At 35.1% G+C, this 18,671-nt stretch overlaps 1 protein-coding gene across 2 annotated transcripts in view; it reads right to left on the reverse strand.

Moving 5' to 3' along the window:
* The window catches only part of ATG3 (autophagy related 3), a 28,781-nt gene that overhangs the window by 6,704 nt on the left and 3,406 nt on the right, over positions 1-18,671 (reverse strand). For both annotated transcript variants that reach the window (XM_003825094.6, XM_034957080.3), the window contains exons 2-7: positions 18,507-18,548; positions 14,092-14,141; positions 10,992-11,062; positions 9,328-9,435; positions 4,859-4,908; positions 2,594-2,675 (exon numbers count right to left, since the gene is read on the reverse strand). In XM_003825094.6, the coding sequence (XP_003825142.1) occupies positions 2,594-2,675; positions 4,859-4,908; positions 9,328-9,435; positions 10,992-11,062; positions 14,092-14,141; positions 18,507-18,548 (403 nt within the window). The remainder of the gene's footprint in view (positions 1-2,593; positions 2,676-4,858; positions 4,909-9,327; positions 9,436-10,991; positions 11,063-14,091; positions 14,142-18,506; positions 18,549-18,671) is intronic.

The following is an 18,671-nucleotide window of genomic DNA, read 5'->3' on the forward strand; positions in this document are numbered from 1 at the left end:
CCTCTACTTGAAAAACAAACAAACAAACAAACAAAACCCTCCAATGGCTTGTCTCACTCTGAGTTATGTCAAGACCTTATAGAATCTGCTCCCTGGTTACCTCTCTGACTCCACCCTTTACTACTCTCCCTTCTCTCCTATCTGGACATAAGCATACCTTACAATATTTTACATAAGCCAAACATGTTCCCACCTCAGTACCTTTGCACTCTTCCCTCAAATACCTAGTTTCATTCACTTCCTTCCAGGCTTTATTTAAATGGCGTGTACTTTCAATTAGGTTTTTCTTGACCAATTTATTTAAAAATTGCAATACTCTTTCCCACCCCAAGATTCTCTATCCCCTTTCTTCCTTTATTTTTTCCTTAACACTTACAACTAATACAGTATATATTTTGCTTATCTATTTTTTGTCTCCACTGATTAGAATATAAACTCCATGAGATCATGTCTACTGCTTTATCTCCAACACCAAGGACAATACCTGATAAATACTGTACTGCCCAATAAATATTTGTTCAATAAATGAAAATTACCTTTATATTAGATACCATTAACACAATTGTTGAGCAAAATTACATATATAGCAATTCTTTAACTCTATCTAGGGGGAATATAATAAACATACTAAATGACTATCAGATATTTAAGGCAATCCCACAGCTTGTACTTTGAAAACAGTGCTTTACTCGAAGGGTTCTATGCTACCCCACCACCCCAACTTGGTCAACTATGTCATTCAGAGACAGATGAAATTCAGAAACAATATTTGTCCAAGAAAGTGATGTCAGTTTCTGACAACTATGAGACATCCAGGGGGAAATGAAACTGAAATACATCTGAAGTTGAGAATATCTAGGTTACCTCTAGATATGGAAGTCCCTAGCATACAGATGGTATGTGAGGCTGCTGTGATCAATTTTGGTTACAAGGAATTCATTCAGATTTCCTTAAGGAACAGCAGTTTACCATGAAAATAAGGACAAGAATCTCACTAAAATTTAGGAACAGACATAGCTAGGTTTCATGGGGAATTGAAAGTAATTTTGAAAACAAACAGAAAGGTACTTTTGATCTAGCAAGCATCACTTGCCATTACGGTGTTTCAACTCTACTTGGCACCATCTTCTACTTCTGCATGCTACAAAACACAATCTATCTCACTCTAAAGTCTATGTATTTTTGGCATTCAGCTGCCTTACAGCCTTCAATGCCTGCCTTTTTTTCATATTCCTTTCCTTTTTCCAACTTCTTACACATGCACCCTATTTACATATATAAATATATTCATATTTCAACTCTCACAAAGTACTGGATGTAATTTATACGCTATCTTTCTTGTTGCACAAATTTTCATGCCAAACTACAGAATGCCATTATAGAAGAAAAAATCTGGGAGTACAGAGAGTAAGCAAGGGAAAAAAAAAAAAGAAACCCATGAAACAGTAACATTTAATAGCTGAGGGAAAGAAAAAGAATCATAGAAGATGACTAGAAGAAAGAGTCCAGGAAAGAATAAGAAAACCCAGTGTTATAGAAACCAAGAGAGAAAAAAAAAAGAGGAAGATATGGTTAACAGAATCAATGCAGAAAAGTTAAGTGTAATAAAGATAAACTGGATTTAACAAAGAGGTCACCCTGGTGACAGCAATTTTTTCATCTACTTTTAAATATCTGAGTTTTCAAATGTATTGAAAAAGATTATCATGCTCATGAAATACAAAGCTTTGAATAACCATGTGCTCACAGACCCATACTGCTCTGTTCTAGTGGGTTTCTCTCTCTTTTAAGAATGATTCACTAATGCAGTGATTCTCAACTGGCAACTCTAGGAGGAGGACTTTTCAGAATCTTGGGAAACTGATGGGATTCTGTGTAGTTCAAAAGGCCCCATTAGCCGAGCACAGTGGCTCACACCTGTAATCCCAGCACTTTGGGAGGCCGAGGTGGGCGATCATGAGGTTAAGAGATCGAGACCATCCTGGCCAACATGGTGAAATCCCGTCTCTACTAAAAATACCAAAATTAGCTGGGTGTGGTGGCATGCACCTGTAGTCCCAGTTACTCAGGAGGCAGAGGCAAGAGAATCACCTGAACCTGGGAGACGGCGGTTGCAGTGAGCAGAGATCGCACCACTGCACTCCAGCCTGGCGAGAGTGAGACTCCGTCTCAAAAAAAGAAAAAAAAAAAAAGGCCCCATTGAAACTCACTATCTTCAGGTTTTAATAGAAAGATGCCATCAAAGAGGGAAAAGAAAATACAAAATGCATAATAAGCAAACTTTGTTCTGCTCTGAAATAATTCAGTTAGGAATTAACATCTTGCAGCCGTATCCAGTATTAAATATTTATGACTAATAGTTATTCCAATAAAAATGATATTGTCCAAGACTATGTTTGGAGTAAAATAGAAGAGTCCAAGATCAAGATAAGTTTTACACTAATGAAATTTATGAACTAAACATATATAAAACACTCACTAGGCTGCTAAATGCTAAACTTACAACTCAATGAAGAATTCTTAATCCACATAAATTACAAATATTCTAAATCAATATTCTAGTGGAACTGAAGCAAATCTAGAACAGGAATACCTTCCATATCTGCAGCTTCTCCTTCATCTTCATCTTCTTCCTCTTCACATAGTGCTGAGCAATCTTGAAGTCTTATATTGTCCTTTGAAATTAATTATATTTAAAATCACTTAAGTATATACATTAATTTGAACACTGAACACCCATGTGCTAGCACAGTGGTAACCACTGTGAAAATAAGAATGACAAGGCAGTTCTTGTCCACAAAAACCTTAAACTCCAATGAAGATAATGAATTCATATATCAGTCATTAAAAGTAACGTGCTAAGTGCTGTGACTGAAAAATAACAAAGGTTATTATGGGAGCAGTAAGAGTCATCTAAGCTAACTATTTAAAAATAATTGCCAGTTGCACTTCCAATAAAACAGTATTTTTGGTTAATCAATTCATTAGTATTAGAAAATCAGTTCAAAATTATATTAACTTGTGCACTTATAAGGGGAAAAAGTGCACATATCTGTAAATAAAATATAAGCTAAAATATAAATCAAACACTATTACATTCTAATTTGTTAACAATATCTTAGCTGAATTAGGCAAGTTATCAGACTTTACAGTTATTAAAATGCACAAGATATCAGTTCAATTTCTTAACTATATTAGCTCTAAAGTGAAAGAATATTGATGGACAGGTTTAACATCTAGGTATCGTTTTCACAAAATTAATATTCTGAAAATCTGAAGTCAACATAATAAGTGGATAAACTGAATATTTAGTTTTACCTAGGTTACATTTTACTTAGGGGTGGTTTAATTTAACACTAGAAACTTAAGTCATATGTTTAAAACTTAAATCATTCTTACACCCAAAATTGAAACCACAAAACCACAAAACCATCAGTGTCGGAGTAATTATTATATGAGCTAATATTTAACAAATTAATCATTAAGAAAAAGTTTCATCATATTGGTGATTTTTATACTTGATAAAGTAGAATAGAAATTGACAACCAAGATTAATACTTCTGTTTGGATGGCAAGTATTCTAAGTTACAAAAAATACTAAAGGAATTACCATAAGCCCGTCCAAGAAAAACACTACTATCTACACTACTGTGCCATTTATCATTCCCAAAGTCTGAAGCATATATAGTAATGGTCAGAGTAAACAAGATCTTCTGAAACAGCAAAGCAATTTGTGTTATTTCTCCGTAAGTCATTCAAACACTCCAAAAAGTCTAATTTCAAAATGATGAATTCTCAGGCCAAAGAACTAAATCTTAAAGCATAAAACTGTACATAAAAAAACAAAACAAAACAAAAAAAACTTGTCTTCGTTTCTATCACTTTCTGTTAAGCCCCAGTAACAAATCTAGAAAGATCCAAATGACAAAAACACACAAAGAATATCTTTAGTAACTGTTGTAGCAAAAGTGTCATAAGACTAGGAACACAATTATTCCATTCAAATAGTCTATCCTCTAAGTGATCTGACGGTTAAAAAAATAATTAAGACAAGGGTGAAAGCATTTTATATTACTTTTTCATATCATTTCAAACAACTACAGGTATATAAAAACATGAAGACAACTGCAGTTGATCTCTCTGAGAAATGAAAAGCTAATCTAATACCTACAATAGCCTAAAATAACTCAAAATTTCCAAGCAAAAAAACTCTACCCAATTATGTTTTACCCCCATAAATCATGGAATAAAACTTAACAGATTAAGCTTCTATTCATTCAAAATGTCATGAATTTGAATGATGCAAGCTAAAGTTTGCTTTCAAATTTTCAAAAACAAATAAACCCCAAATTACCAGTAATTGAAGAAAATACAGAGAGAATGATTAAATTGCTTATGGCACTATTTAAGCTATAAAATTTAAATGTTAATATATCATTAGCATCTACCAGTAAGCAAGTAGTTAATTCCACCCCAACATTCTCCACTTATATGACATTTGGTACTAAATACATTTTAAAACAAAAAAGTCATCTCTTTTAAACTAGCCTAGAAGTTGCTCCAGTCAGTGAAAATTAGTAGTTTGTACAAGTTACAATCTAAAAGCTGTTTTACTTAACCATACTACAAATTAAGGAAAATAAGAGATGCATTAGGCAGCAGTAGTGTTTTGGTGTGTTGAGACAGAAAAATGAATGGGGAAGAAAATAGCTGGAATTTAAAAGAGCTTGATAATAAATAACCAGGGTTTTTATAAGAAAGATATGGTGATTATATATGTGTGTGTATAGATAGATAGATAGATAGATAGGCAAATAACTACTCATTAAATTTAAAAATATAACTAATTAACCAGTACCTTATTTTCCAGTGTGATCTCTTTAACTGCTTCCGTTATTCCTGTAATACCTATGTAAAATTCGGCAGAAAAGAATAACTAAAATTAAACTGTAAACACCCTATTTACTTATTAAAGCAATATAAAAATGCTGAAAATTCTCACAATTTCTCTGAAATAAGGAGGAAAATAATAGTAGTATCTTTACAAATGAACTCTAATGAGAATAGTCACAATGACACCTCCTCAAATTTTGAAAAACTCATTAATATTTTACCATGAATTACTTTCCTTGTTTGAATCTCTATCACAACACTTTCTCAGAAACAGAACAGTTTGGCCAGGTGCGGTGGATCACGCCTGTAATCCCAATGCTTTGGGAAGCTGGGGCGGGTGGATCATCTGAGGTCGGAAGTTCAAGACCAGTCTAGCCAACATGGTGAAACCGTTTCTACTAAAAATACAAAAGTTAGCTCAGCGTGGTGGCGTGTGCCTGTAGTCCCCACTACTTGGGAGGCTGAGACAGGAGAATCGCTTGGACCCGGGAGGTGGAGGTTGCAATGAGCTGAAATCGCACCATTGCACTCCAGCCTGGGCGACAAGAGCGAAACTCCATCTCAGGAAAAAAAAAAAAAAAAAAAAAAAAAAGGAAAGAGAAGAGTTTAAAAAAACTACAGGACTCGTATGTACATTTTAATTAAACTTGCATCAAAATTTTCTCAAAAAGCTATTAGTTATCCTAATATAGGCTGATTATCCCTTATCTGAAATGCTTGGGACCAGAAGTATTTCTGATTTTTTTAGATTTTGGAATATCTGCATACTTACTGGTCAAGTATCCCTAATACAAAAATTCAAAATGCTCTAATGAGCATTTTATTTGAGCATCATATCAGTGCTCAAAAAGTTTTGGCTTTTGGAACATTTCATTTGGATTTTTGGATTAGGGATACTCAATCTGTTTGTTATTTGCTTCAGAAATGTAGGATACCCATATCATATCACATTTATATGGGGCTTTCTACTATTTCCACATCTTATTTAATCCTTACAATGACTATCTTATGAGGAAGTTACAGTAATAATGTCTTCCTATGAAGAAATGAAGTCACTGGAGAGATGACTTGCTTGAGTGTTATACCCAGTCAAATGATGAAATTGGGATTAAAATCCATACAAGCTAACTTTTGGTTCAATTCTCTTGCACTCTATGGGGCAAATACCTCAAAACCTACTTGTCTCAAAGAAAGCCTTAAGAAGGTGGCAGCACCACCAGTCAGCTAGATAACATTTCTACTTCAAAGTACCTGTCAATGTTAACAAAATAGTTTAACAAGAATAAGAAATATAGTAAAACAATAGCATCTAAAGTTACTAAAGAAAAAACCTAAGTACAGAATATGCTTAGCTCCTTTGTTAATCTTCTAAAATTTTGAGATGTCTGTTCAACATGCCTAAACAAAATAAATAGCTCACTTTCACAAATAAAATAGGTCAAAATCCACAGGTCTAGCACAAAGCTTTTACTTCAGTTTTTCTAGAAATTACTATATAATAGGTATGACTATTTCATAACAGTAAAACCCAAATTTTAACATACGAATTGACTGCGGAACATAAAAACAAAGCAAATCAACCTCTTTGTCAAAATATAATAAGTAGTACGCCATTAAAACACTTCTAAAAGTAGGATACAGTTGACAAAGAAAAAGAAAGCTCAAATGACTCTAATGAGAGTAATACTCTAAAGGGTTATGATAATTAATTTTATGTCAACTTGGCTAGGTTGTGGCACCCAGATGTTTGGTCAAACACCATTCTAGATATTGCTGAAGGTATTTTTGAGATGTGATGAACATTTAAGTAAGTAGACTGGATAAAGCAGATTACCCTCTACAAGATAGGGGGATATCATCCAATTAGTTGAAGGCCTTGTAAGAAAAAGACTGAGGTCCTCCAGAAGGAATTCAGCCTCCAGAACGCTTTAGGACTAAAGCTGCAATATCAACACTCCCTGAATCTCTAGTCTGCCAGTGTGCCCTGCAGAATTCAGACTTGCCAGCCCACATAATCAGATGAGTCAATTCCTCTAAAAAAAACACAAAAAAACAAAAAACAACAACAACAAACAAAAAAAAAACCTATCTACCTATATCTATACCTATACCTATGCAATAGTCCTCACTTATCTGTGGGGAATACATTCCAAGACCCCCAGAGGGTGTCTGAAAGCACAGATAGTACCAAACCCTACCTACGCTGTACATGACGGTCGACCTGATAATCGAGTTGGCTATTAAGTGACTAATGGCTGGGTAGCATATACAGCATGCATACACTAGACAATGGGATGATTCACCTCTTGGGCAGAACGGATCAGGATAGCAGATTTTATCATGCTACTCCCAACAGTGGGGGCAAAAATTAAAACTGATGAATTATTTCTGGAATTTGGCACTTAATATTTTTGGACCATGGTTGACTACATAACTGAAACCACAGAAAGCAAAACCTACTCTGTATACATCCTATGGGTTGTTTCTCTAGAGAACCATGACTAATACACAAGCTAATAGAAGAAAACGCCCAGGAAAAGCAAGGATAAAGCAAGGGAAACTGAGTTGAAAAAGGAACCAGTATCTGGCCTCATAAGTCACTAACTTGACATCAAAAACAATGCACAATCAATGGTTCCAGTCAGTCAACAGAGAATTTCCTACTGATGTGTTGCCAACATCTTCCAGGCATGGAAAAATCAAAGCAGAAGAGTTAAAAGACTTTCACTACTCAGTGGGGCGGGGGGAAAGAAGGATGATTTTTGAAATTACTTTTAAAAGTTTTTCAATCTGTTATTTCCTTTAGGCTTTGATATAGCACTTGACTCACTAATAAGCCAATAAATTTCAGATCAAGGAGCCCAAGTCCTGAATCTTTGCCTATAACTCCATAAGGAAAGAGATGGCAGTATCCTTTATTCAGAGTAGGGGAGAAACTGACCTAAGAAGGAACTTTTACCTGGGCAGATACTTAGCCCTCTGTCTACTGCAGTGAGTCTCAACTGAAGGCAGCAATTTTTCCCCCAACAGAACATTCAGCAATTTCTGGAGGCATTTTTGGTTGTTAAAACTGAGGGATGCTACTGGTATCCAGTGGTTACAGGCCAGAGATACTGGTAAGCATTCTACAATGCACAGAAAATAATTATCCATTCCAAAAAACAGTGCCAAGGTTGAGAAACCCTGTTCTATTACTACTAAGGATATACCTCCTAATCTCTAGGACTCGAAGGGAGAAAAACGTATTTAGTATCATGGACTTAAACTTAGAGCACATTTTCCATTCCAAAAAACAGTGCCAAGGTTGAGAAATCCTGTTTTATTACTACTACTAAGGATATAACTCCTAACCTCTAGGACTCAAAGGGAGAAAAATTTGTTTTTAGTATCATGGATTTAAACTTAGAGCACATTTTCTTCATCAAAACTAAGTAATAAATGGTAGTTAGCTTCAGCAGCACATGATAATATGCATGTACATAGTTATATAAATATAGTGGCAAAACAGTGTTTTAGGACTTAGAATAAAAAAGTATATTCAGGGTTTCAAATAACTCATAGAAACACTTATAAAAACCTTGCATTCAACTCATTTAACAAATATTTACTGAACAACTTCTACATCATACACTGTGATAGATACTGAGAATTCAACAATGAATCTTTACCTTCATGGAGCTTACAGTACTGAAAATTTCTTTTAGTTGTTATTTAACAAATAATTATTAAATACTTAATAGATGTCAGTTGTCTGGGTAAATGTGAATACAGTATAGTTCCTGTCATAGAGGAGCACATAATCCAGCAATGGAATGACAATGACATGTAAGCAAGAGACTGTAAAGCAAAGTAGTATGCATATTCAGCATCTCTGACGGTCTTTTTTTTCCCTCTCTGTATTTAGAAACTAAGAAAATAATATTTTCAAATTGCAATGGGAAGTAGCAGGTATTATAGAAATTTGGCATACTCTGGCCGGGCGCAGTGGCTCATGCCTGTAATCCCAGCACTTTGGGAGGCCGAGGCAGCCAGATAACGAGGTCAAGAGATGGAGACCATCATGACCAACATGGTGAAACCCCATCTCTACTAAAAATACAAAAATTAGCTGGGCGTGGGGGTGCGCACCGGTAGTCTCAGCTACTCGGGAGGCTGAGGCAGGAGAATCGCTTGAACTCGGGAGGTGGAGGTTGCAGTGAGCAAAGATCGCACTCCAGCCTGGTGACAGAGCAAGACTCTTGTCTCAAAAAAAGAAATAAATTTGGCATACTCTAAAGGCTTCTTTTTTAAAATTTGTCCTCCTGCTTTTTTCATGTAAGTCTATTGGGACAAAACTATGCCTTATGTATCCTCTTTTTTAAATCAAGGCTATTATAAAAGATTGTGAAAGAGTTTAATTTAAACTAAATATATGTCATTTTATTCTCCTCTTACCTGTGTTGTGATATGTATCTACCCATCCGCCATCACCATCATCTTCTTCAATGATAGCTTCCAATTCATCTGAATATTCCATCTGTTTGCACCGCTTATAGCACGGCACTATAAAAAAAATGGTAAATACAGTTAACTAGCACGTAATCTGCTAACCATAAATCCATTAGAAAGAAGAGAGCTTAGTCCATAAAATAGGGTGTTTATACCACCAAAGTACTAAGTGAATGTTTCACTTTTAAAGGTGAGTAAGAGTTACATTCAGCTCATAGACACATAATTATTTGGCTACATTTTCCTTTTCCTAAATTGCTTTGTCAGAAGACAAGTAGAAAAGCTCTATTGGGAATGTTCTATGCATTCCTTTACCATGATGGTCTGTGAAGAACAGCAGGCTGATGTCAGAGATATATATCATAGTTCAATTTCAGTCTAATGAATAATAATACCTTATTTTAATGGCTTTACTTTCAGAACATGGAGCTACCAGCTATCATATTCAGTGGTGGTAAAGGTGAACTCTTGTTTTCAAGGCTAAAGTAACTTTCAATATAAATTTTATAATTCATATTTAAGTTCCAGTTATTCACAATGGATAAAACAGTTTAAAATTCACCAACCTTCTGATTTTTACTTCTTTATACCACACTAGTAAGTTGTTCATACAGCAAATGTGTCAATTAACAGGTATTATTATTCATAAGCCTAAGATTGGGTAATTATATGGTAAAAGCATTATGGTATAAGGTCAACAAATTGCTTTTTAATCTCCTGATTTTTTTAAAACAATCAGGATATAAATTATCAGCCTTTGTAAAAAGAAATATGCTGTAGAAAAGAAAAACTGCTGTTCTGTTCACTTTATTTTCCCTTTCCTATAATGAGTAAATTGGAACAGAAATCAATGTATTGTTCTGTGATTAGTTAGGAACTATAACAACCTTTTGATGTTGTTTTTAAATTTAACTTCATAAATAAAACACTACCTGTTTCAGCCAGGCGCGGTGGCTCACGCCTGTAATCCCAGCACTTTGGGAGGCCAAGGTGGGCAGGTCACCTGAGGTCAGGAGGTCGAGACCAGCCTGACCAACATGGCAAAACCCTGTCTCTACAAAAAATACAAAAATTAGCCGGGCGTGGTGGCAGGCCTGTAATCCCAACTACTTGGGAGGCTGAGGCAGGAGAATCGCTTGAACCTGTGAGCCGAAATCAGGCCACTGCACTCTAGCCTGGGCAACAAAGTGAGACTCTGTCTCAAAACAACCAAAAAAAAAAAAAAAAAAAAAAAAACCACTACCTGTTTCAAAATATTTTTGTGTCCTTCAATGACACAACGGATAATAACATCGTCAGCTCTGAGCTTTTACATGTCATAGGTAGTATGAATTTCATTTGCCATACAAAATTTCAGTCTAAAGAAGATTAAAATCAAATACCTAGAAAGATTATTATGAAGCCAACTTCAAAAAAATCCACTTAGAAGTCTAACTTTCCTTAGGGCCCTCTTCCTTCGTATCTTGACAACTATATGTTTTTGGCAAAAAGAAATAACAGAAAGAGGTGATAAAACTAAGGAAAAAATTTTCAAGCAACAGAAAAACCGAGAGCTTCATTTTAATATACCTCTACGCAAAATTTATTCATATACGCAACATAATTCTTACCATTTTTGGTCACCAAAAATTGTTTGCCTGTTGGTAGGTATGCCTTCACTTTCAATTCTTCCCCCGTAGCCCTTTAAAAACAGTGAAAAGCACCAAAATACAAAACATATTTTAATAGGCAAATATACAGCAGAAAGTATTGCATATAAATCTCAAAATGATATAATCCATAATTCTCAGAAAATTGGTTTAAAATTGATTTGGGAAGGACTCCATTAAGTAATACATGTCAGGGCATGGAGAAAAGCGCAACAATAATCTAAGTGAAATATACTAAGAGATGCAGATAGACCCAAGAGAATTTGGATTAAATATTAGACAAAAAAGGTAGAATAATATAGAACTATTAAGCAACTAATATGTTTGCCTCTAAACAACAATAAAATATGCTGCTCCTCAGTGAGTTGTAGCCCACTGTATAATCTCTCACATTTTTAATCCTAAAGTACTGCTGCTCATCTTGAGAACAAGAAAAGGCAGAAAAAAAAGCTGCATGACATTATGTAACACTGTAGGTGGCTGGCAAAATCCCTGTTCCTATCACTGGATTAAAATCAGAATTAAGAGATAAAAGATGCTCTGAATCATAAAATGACAATATTCATAATTCTTGAAAACAAAAAACCTTTTATTGAGTGCTTATTGAGTATAGAATTTAAGTCTCCAACATGTTATTTTCAATTAGTCTTCATAACTCTAAACAGTAGAAAATATAAATATCCCATTTTATAGTTAAGTAAACTAAAGATTAAACAGATCAAGTTGCTTATGATCACAAAACTTGGTGGGAGCGCAAGGGTCAAAGCCAAGTGACTTCGGGGCTCCTACTCTTAAACACTGCTCCCTCTGTGGGTCAGAGCCAACTATCTACAACATTTCTGAGCTGCTCTGGCACCTCTTCTTAAGAATTTGTGGGTCATCTGAAAACGGTGAGAGGTGGAGTGGTATGTGGTGCCTTTCACAAACATATGAGCATAAATTTGGAGTTCAGCTGTCTTTTCAAGCTTCAGTCTAAAGTTCAAACCATAGATCTGGGCACAAGGTAAAGTCAGGAAATGCCCTAATATTATTTGACGGCCTTCTAGACTTCTTTTGACTAGTCCCAAGTGTCAAATTCAACAATGTCATGGCAACACCCGAAGTTCTGAGGAAAGAGTTAAAATAAGGTCATGATAGCACTTGTGCACGTGAAGGCATAAGCATGGAAATAACCTGGCTCTAGTGCTGATTTAAAATGAATTTTTCCTTTGGTCCAGGAATTTAGCCAAAAGTGTGGACACCGAAGTGGGGTATAATTCAGTTCTAAGTTACAATAAAAGTATTTAAATCACTCTAATTCATAAAATGGAATAAAACTACTAGTACCTGCTAAAAAAAGATCCCGTCCATATATACAAGCCCCTACAACAATGCTATAAATCAAATACCTAAACTACTTAATTAAGCTGGTAGAACAAAGAAATCTCAATGAAAAAAATGCTTATCATATAGAAAAAAACCTGAATCAGTTATTTTCACAAAATGAATATTACTGTAAACCTCATTTCCCTATTTGACTTGAAATACATATAAATTATAGACCAGAACCTAGCTAAATATAGTTTTAATAGAAAATCTGGAATACAGAAAGAAAAAAAAAACACCTTTATTAAATCAGAGATCTTCTATGACATGAATTTAATTTTAAATATGGAACAAAAAACACATGTAGGAGAGAAAAATACATAAAAACAAACTTGAAACTTTAGTCTTTTGGTACATAAATAATGCCCTACAAAATAAAGAGTAATTGAAAAAAGCAGTGACAACTGTTTCAGCAACACGGTAAGTATTAAAATGCAGGAGAATAACAGGCCACAGATGAAAGAGTTTGAAGCTCTTTAGATATTAAGAAAAACATTATCAATTGGAAACTTATTAATTACAGAATTCCTATCCCCAGTCAAAACTATACCTTTCAACTACAATTGAAAAACAATTTTTAAGAAAAAAGATATATTAAGTTGAAGCACCTATATACAAACAAGGTGATAATTCCAAACAATCCTAGTTTAAATAAAAGTTCTGCCAATATTGAGATCATTTTTTCAGCTACCAACAGGGAGTCTTTATCATGAGTACTTGGAAGTAATACAACACTGTTATTATTCAGAATATTTTAAAATATAGATTGTGAAAACTGCTAAATTGCTTAAGGTACTTTAGTAATTAAAATAAAAGCTATTGAAAAAAATAAAAACTTAAAGCCTCTTAAAAGCAGATTTATAATGAAGGCCTTAATTGGTATCATAAACCTTTCTTTTAGCTTTAGCCAGTTTCCTAAAGATGGAGCATACTTTTGAACCTAACAGAAAACGTTTATGTCTTATATTTTAAAGAACATAAAATTGCAAAATCTCTGCATTTATTAATGCCACAAACATGTTCAGTAAATTTTGTTAATTTGAAAAAAAAAAAACCTGTTCAAAAATTTTTTTTTTTTTTTTTGAGACGGGAGCCTCACTCTGTCGCCCAGGCTGGAGTGCAGTGGCATCATCTCCGGCTCACTGCAAGCTCCACCTCCCAGGTTCACACCATTCTCCTGCCTCAGCCTCCCAAGTAGCTGGGACCACAGACGCCTGCCACCATGCCCAGCTAATATTTTGCATTTTTAGAGATGGGTTTCACCATGTTAGCCAGGATGGTCTCCATCTCCTGACCTCGTGATCTGCCCGCCTCAGCCTCCCAAAGTGCTGGGATTACAGGCGTGAGCCACCGCGCCCCGCCAAAAACCTGATCAAATTTTATTAAACTATTTATTATTCAAAGAACCAGAAGGTCAGACTTAGACACTATAAAGAAAAGAAATAATAGTAAAGGAAGTAAATGCATTTTTCTCAAATTAGTCCATCATATTGTGCTAACATAGCCAAATAACATAGGTATAACACCCACTTGTTCTTCCTTTATTTTGAAGAGGCATTGTTTAACAGAAGAATCTGCTGGGGGGAAAGTTAAACTGGTCATTCTAATTTTCATCCATTAACCTATTTTGCAAATTGCTATAATTCTGAAGCCATGCATTTTACTAATTTTCTATTCTTTACTCAATATTACTTACCATTGCCATGTTGGACAGTGGTGGACTAGGTGATCTCCAGCTGCCACAAACTATTCAGGATTTAAAAGTAATATGAAAAAAAGGAAAAAGAAAAATCAAACATCACTTAATGTGCAAGGTGGCAAAATACCAAACTGATGGCACTAGGTAACACTGAAATCCAGTAAGCAATAAAAATATAAACAGCACCAAAGCTGCTCTACCAGCCTCAAGATTTATTTTTGATTATGACTAAACTGCAATGTTTTCTAATGTCCATAAAAAAATTCAAATTAATCTTGGAAGAAAAAACAACAAGTGCTGTTTTTTAAAAATTCAGTTTTTATAATTGGATTAAGTAATGCCAAAAGCAGTATAATGAAATTGATAAAGGTAAGGCTATCAGATTTAAATTGTCAAAATCCATTTTAAGGATACAAAAATGTAGACACATTCTTGCCAATGACTGAAAATACAATAAAAATCTGAAAAAAATTACTAAATAGATACAAGTCTATAATGTAAGTCTATTATATCACAGGGCACACTTCTTCCTCTTCCTCTTTTATTATTTTTAAAAATTTAAGTGATTTTGAAAGCTTTTTTGCACTTCTAAAAGAGAAATGCAGTGTCAAAACAATGGGAAAAAGTTAGAAGCTTTTTGGTCTCACTCTGAAAACACCTACAAAATTAACAAATTGAATTCTCTCTAACAAACCTTAGACTTCCTAAGTGGGCTGAATATTGTACAAGTTTTTGTTTTTCTTCAGAAATAAAAACCAGATTCAGGGAGATAAACTTCAACCATTTGAGAATTATCAGTTTACACGAACATGAGCTGATCTTACTGGCGAACAGAAATCCTGCTTATTTCTGAGGGCAGAAAATTTAAGTCTGTTAAGCATAACTGCAGTGTCCCAACTCAAGCAGGATGTGCATTGTCAGGCCTCTGAGCCCAAGCTAAGCCATCATATACCCTGTGACCTGCACGTATACATCTAGATGGGCTGAAGCAACTGAAGATCCACAAAAGAAGTGAAAATAGCCTTAATTGATGACACTCCACCACTGTGATTTGTTTCTGCCCCACCCTAACTGATCAAGGTACTTTGTAATCTCCCCCATCCTTAAGAAGGTTCTTTGTAATTCTCCCCATCCTTGAGAATGTATTTTGTGCCATCCACCCCCTGCCCGCAAAACATTGCTCCTAACTCCACTGCCTATCCCAAAATCTATAAGAACTAATGATAATCTCACCATCCTTTGCTCTTTTCGGACTCAGCCCGCCTGCACCCAGGTGAAATAAACAGCCTTGTTGCTCACACAAAGCCTGTTTGGTGGTCTCTACACACGGACGCGTGTGACACCCACATACTTGCTAAATTACTTCTATTTTGCAACAGCTCTAGCTTAAAATCTTGTATTGTTCATGGGTTTATTACACAGCAAAAAATTACAAAATATTTAATCTCTAATACCTTTGAGAAAGTATGCCTATATAAAATACTCTAGTTTAATTTGAGCACATAATTCTATCAAATAAGAATTCTAAGAATAACCTCTTTTAAGATGAAACATTAACAAGATATAGCAACTGGATTCCTGATAGAAACTTTATGTTTCTGTTCTTTTACTTCGAATAACCTTATTATTTAAACAGCCTAAGTAAAGACAAAAACCAAAATAAAAACAATAGTCTCTTCCCCAAATTTTGAGCACTTCGAGCTCATTGCAACCAGATGCTACATTTAGCTCTGTGGTTATCAGGAACTAATTTATTAGCATTAAAAGTAATAATTTAACTAAATGAAAGCAAAATAATTAAAAATAAAAAATTCTTTCATTGTATTGCCTTGAGGTAACAAGACTAACATTTTATCTCATAGTCCCTATAGTGTCTTCTATTTAAAAACAAGAACACTAGGAGGCAAGAAAAACGAAAAACAAAAAACAAAAACAAAACAAAAAAAACACAGACTCGCACTGATAATACATGTGTACATCTGCCCTCATTAGCAATGGCCATCGTAACTTGCTTCACGTGTTCAAATGATGCAAGATTCAAATTTCTAAATGATCAATATTGCTTGCAATAGCTTTCTCTTAGAGACTAAAAATGTTCTCTTATTATCTTTATTATCAGTATATAATACTGACCAACTCCAACAAGAATCAATATTTACATCTTGGTGAGCAATTCCATTCCTCAAGCTAACCTCAATTAATAGTATTCTACTTAATCAAGTCATACATACATCCAACATTAGTTTTTTCTTTGTTTTTTTGACAATACAGTATCAGATACTAGCTGCCCCTCTTTTTAAGCACAATACTGCCACACCTCTGAATGAAAACAAAAAGATAGCTGATGTCTGGCAGAAACTCAGAAACAGCAAGAGGAAACAAATGAACAAATCAACTCAGTATATAATATTTACACAAAGCAAATGATGCCTTCCCATTTCCTCCTCCAGGCTCATTCTACTCTAACTCAATCCTGTAATTGTGCTCTATCCCAACCCTGCATTATGTAATAGACAGCCAGCTGGGCTAATTTGGCCTTGGATTTTTTTAGAGAGGAAAATTCATAAATTGATTGATGTTGTAATTAAGTGTAACAGTTATTTATTCTAGGATGAATTCCTGTTTTGAAACTGCTTAATTCTATCCAATGACCACAGACTTTGCATCTCTAACTGCAACTATATATTCAACAATTAGTCATCTTCACAGAGGAAATAAAACCAAAGAGTGCAATAAGAACAGCATACTTTCATCTCCGCTCTTGATTTCAGATAAAGAGCCATGTTCAAATTACACCGCTGTTTGGCAAGAATGTTAATGATATCCTTAAAATCAAAACTTAGTTTTATTTGGCATTTGAGGTAATAAAACCTAAGGCAGAATAGGATCTTTACAGAATGTCTAGCCCACAACCGTTATTTTATAGATGAGGAAACATGAAGCCTCGGCAGGGATAGTTTAACTGATTTCCTCATTAGGAGAAATTACAGAAATAGGTCTAGAAGGCAGGTCTCCTAGGTTATTTCCATACTACCATGTGTCTTCACCAAAAACAAAAGACAATTTTAGAGAAAAGATTAGTTATGCAAACCATTTTTTTTTTTTCAGACGGAGTCTCGTTCTGTCGCCCAGGCTGGAGTGCAGTGGCTCCATCTCGGCTCACTGCAAGCTCCGCCTCCCGGGTTCACGCCATTCTCCTTCCTCAGCCTCCTAAGGAGCTGAGACTACAGGCGCCCACCATCACGCCCCGCTAATTTTTTGTATTTTTAGTAGAGACGGGGTTTCGCCCTGTTAGCCTGTGTTCCGCCTGCCTCTGCCTCCTAAAGTGTTGGGATTACAGGCGTGAGCCACCACGCCCAGCACAGAAACCATTCTTAAAACTCACAAGGAGCCGGGCACAGTGGCTCAAGCCTGTAATCCCGAGGCAGGCGGATCACGAGGTCAAGAGGTCGAGACCATTCTGGCCAACATGGTGAAACCCCATCTCTACTAAAAGTACAAAACTTAGCTGGGCGTGGTGGCACTCACCTGTATTCCCAGCTACTTGGGAGGCTGAGGCAGGAGAATTGCTTGAACCCGGGAGGCAGAGGCTGCAGTGAGCCAAGATCGCGCCACTGTGCTCCAGCCTGGCGACAGAGGGAGACTCCGTCTCAAGAAAAAAAAATTTAAAAAACCACAAAGATTTGGAACTAGACAAATTCCATCACAACTGAAAATTGAAAGATCAGTTAATTCTCCAGCTCCACACCTTGGACCTTAACAGCAGCAGCCTTATCATAAAATAAGGCTTAAAACGTTTGTTTCAAAACAGTGAATAAAGTTCTATTGCCAAAAAGTGGTGTTTTCATTGGCAGAAAAAAAAAAAATTCAAGCTTAAATAAATTGTCTCTTATTAAGAACAACATAAGTCTGATAAAACCATAATTATTCATAAAATTGGAGCCTGAAAAGGTTTTTAGCCCAGTATTTACTTCTCTACCGACAACGAAATAGAACTCTTAAGAGAAAACAATATCTAAGTAGTAAGCAAAGTTTTCCAATGAAAAGCATGAAAACTCACATTTGATGTAAACAGAACCAAGACACCACAGACATTACAGAGCTTACTGCACAGCTCAATATAACACCAATACAAGTCAAGGATAAGTGACATAGGACTCATTTTGATCCCTTCTTTCACCCTCATTTCTAAATAAAGAGGAACTACAGAGAAATATGAGAAGTGGCAAACTGACGGGGAAGTTACATCTTTTCTTCTATGGGAAGTAGAAATTCCCATAAATCACAGTCATAAAACCTAATTTTACTCAAATCAAAATTAAAGTTCAAGATGTTTTCTTATGAAGCAGAAAAGCCACCTAGTTTAGTATTATTGTAAAATAAAAAGACTTCAGTATATCTTCAGCACTCACCTCTTCTGGGGTAATTACACCCGTTTCCTTAAACTTTGATTCCTAAAAAAAGCAGAAAGAAAAACAATATTATATCATGTTTCACTATCAATTAAATATATTTTGGGGGCAATTATTTGCCTGGTGCCCTTCTAGGCAATAGAGCACATACAAAAAAAAAATTAG

This window comes from Pan paniscus, chromosome 2 (assembly GCF_029289425.2).
Source record: "Pan paniscus chromosome 2, NHGRI_mPanPan1-v2.0_pri, whole genome shotgun sequence".
NCBI lineage: Eukaryota > Metazoa > Chordata > Mammalia > Primates > Hominidae > Pan > Pan paniscus.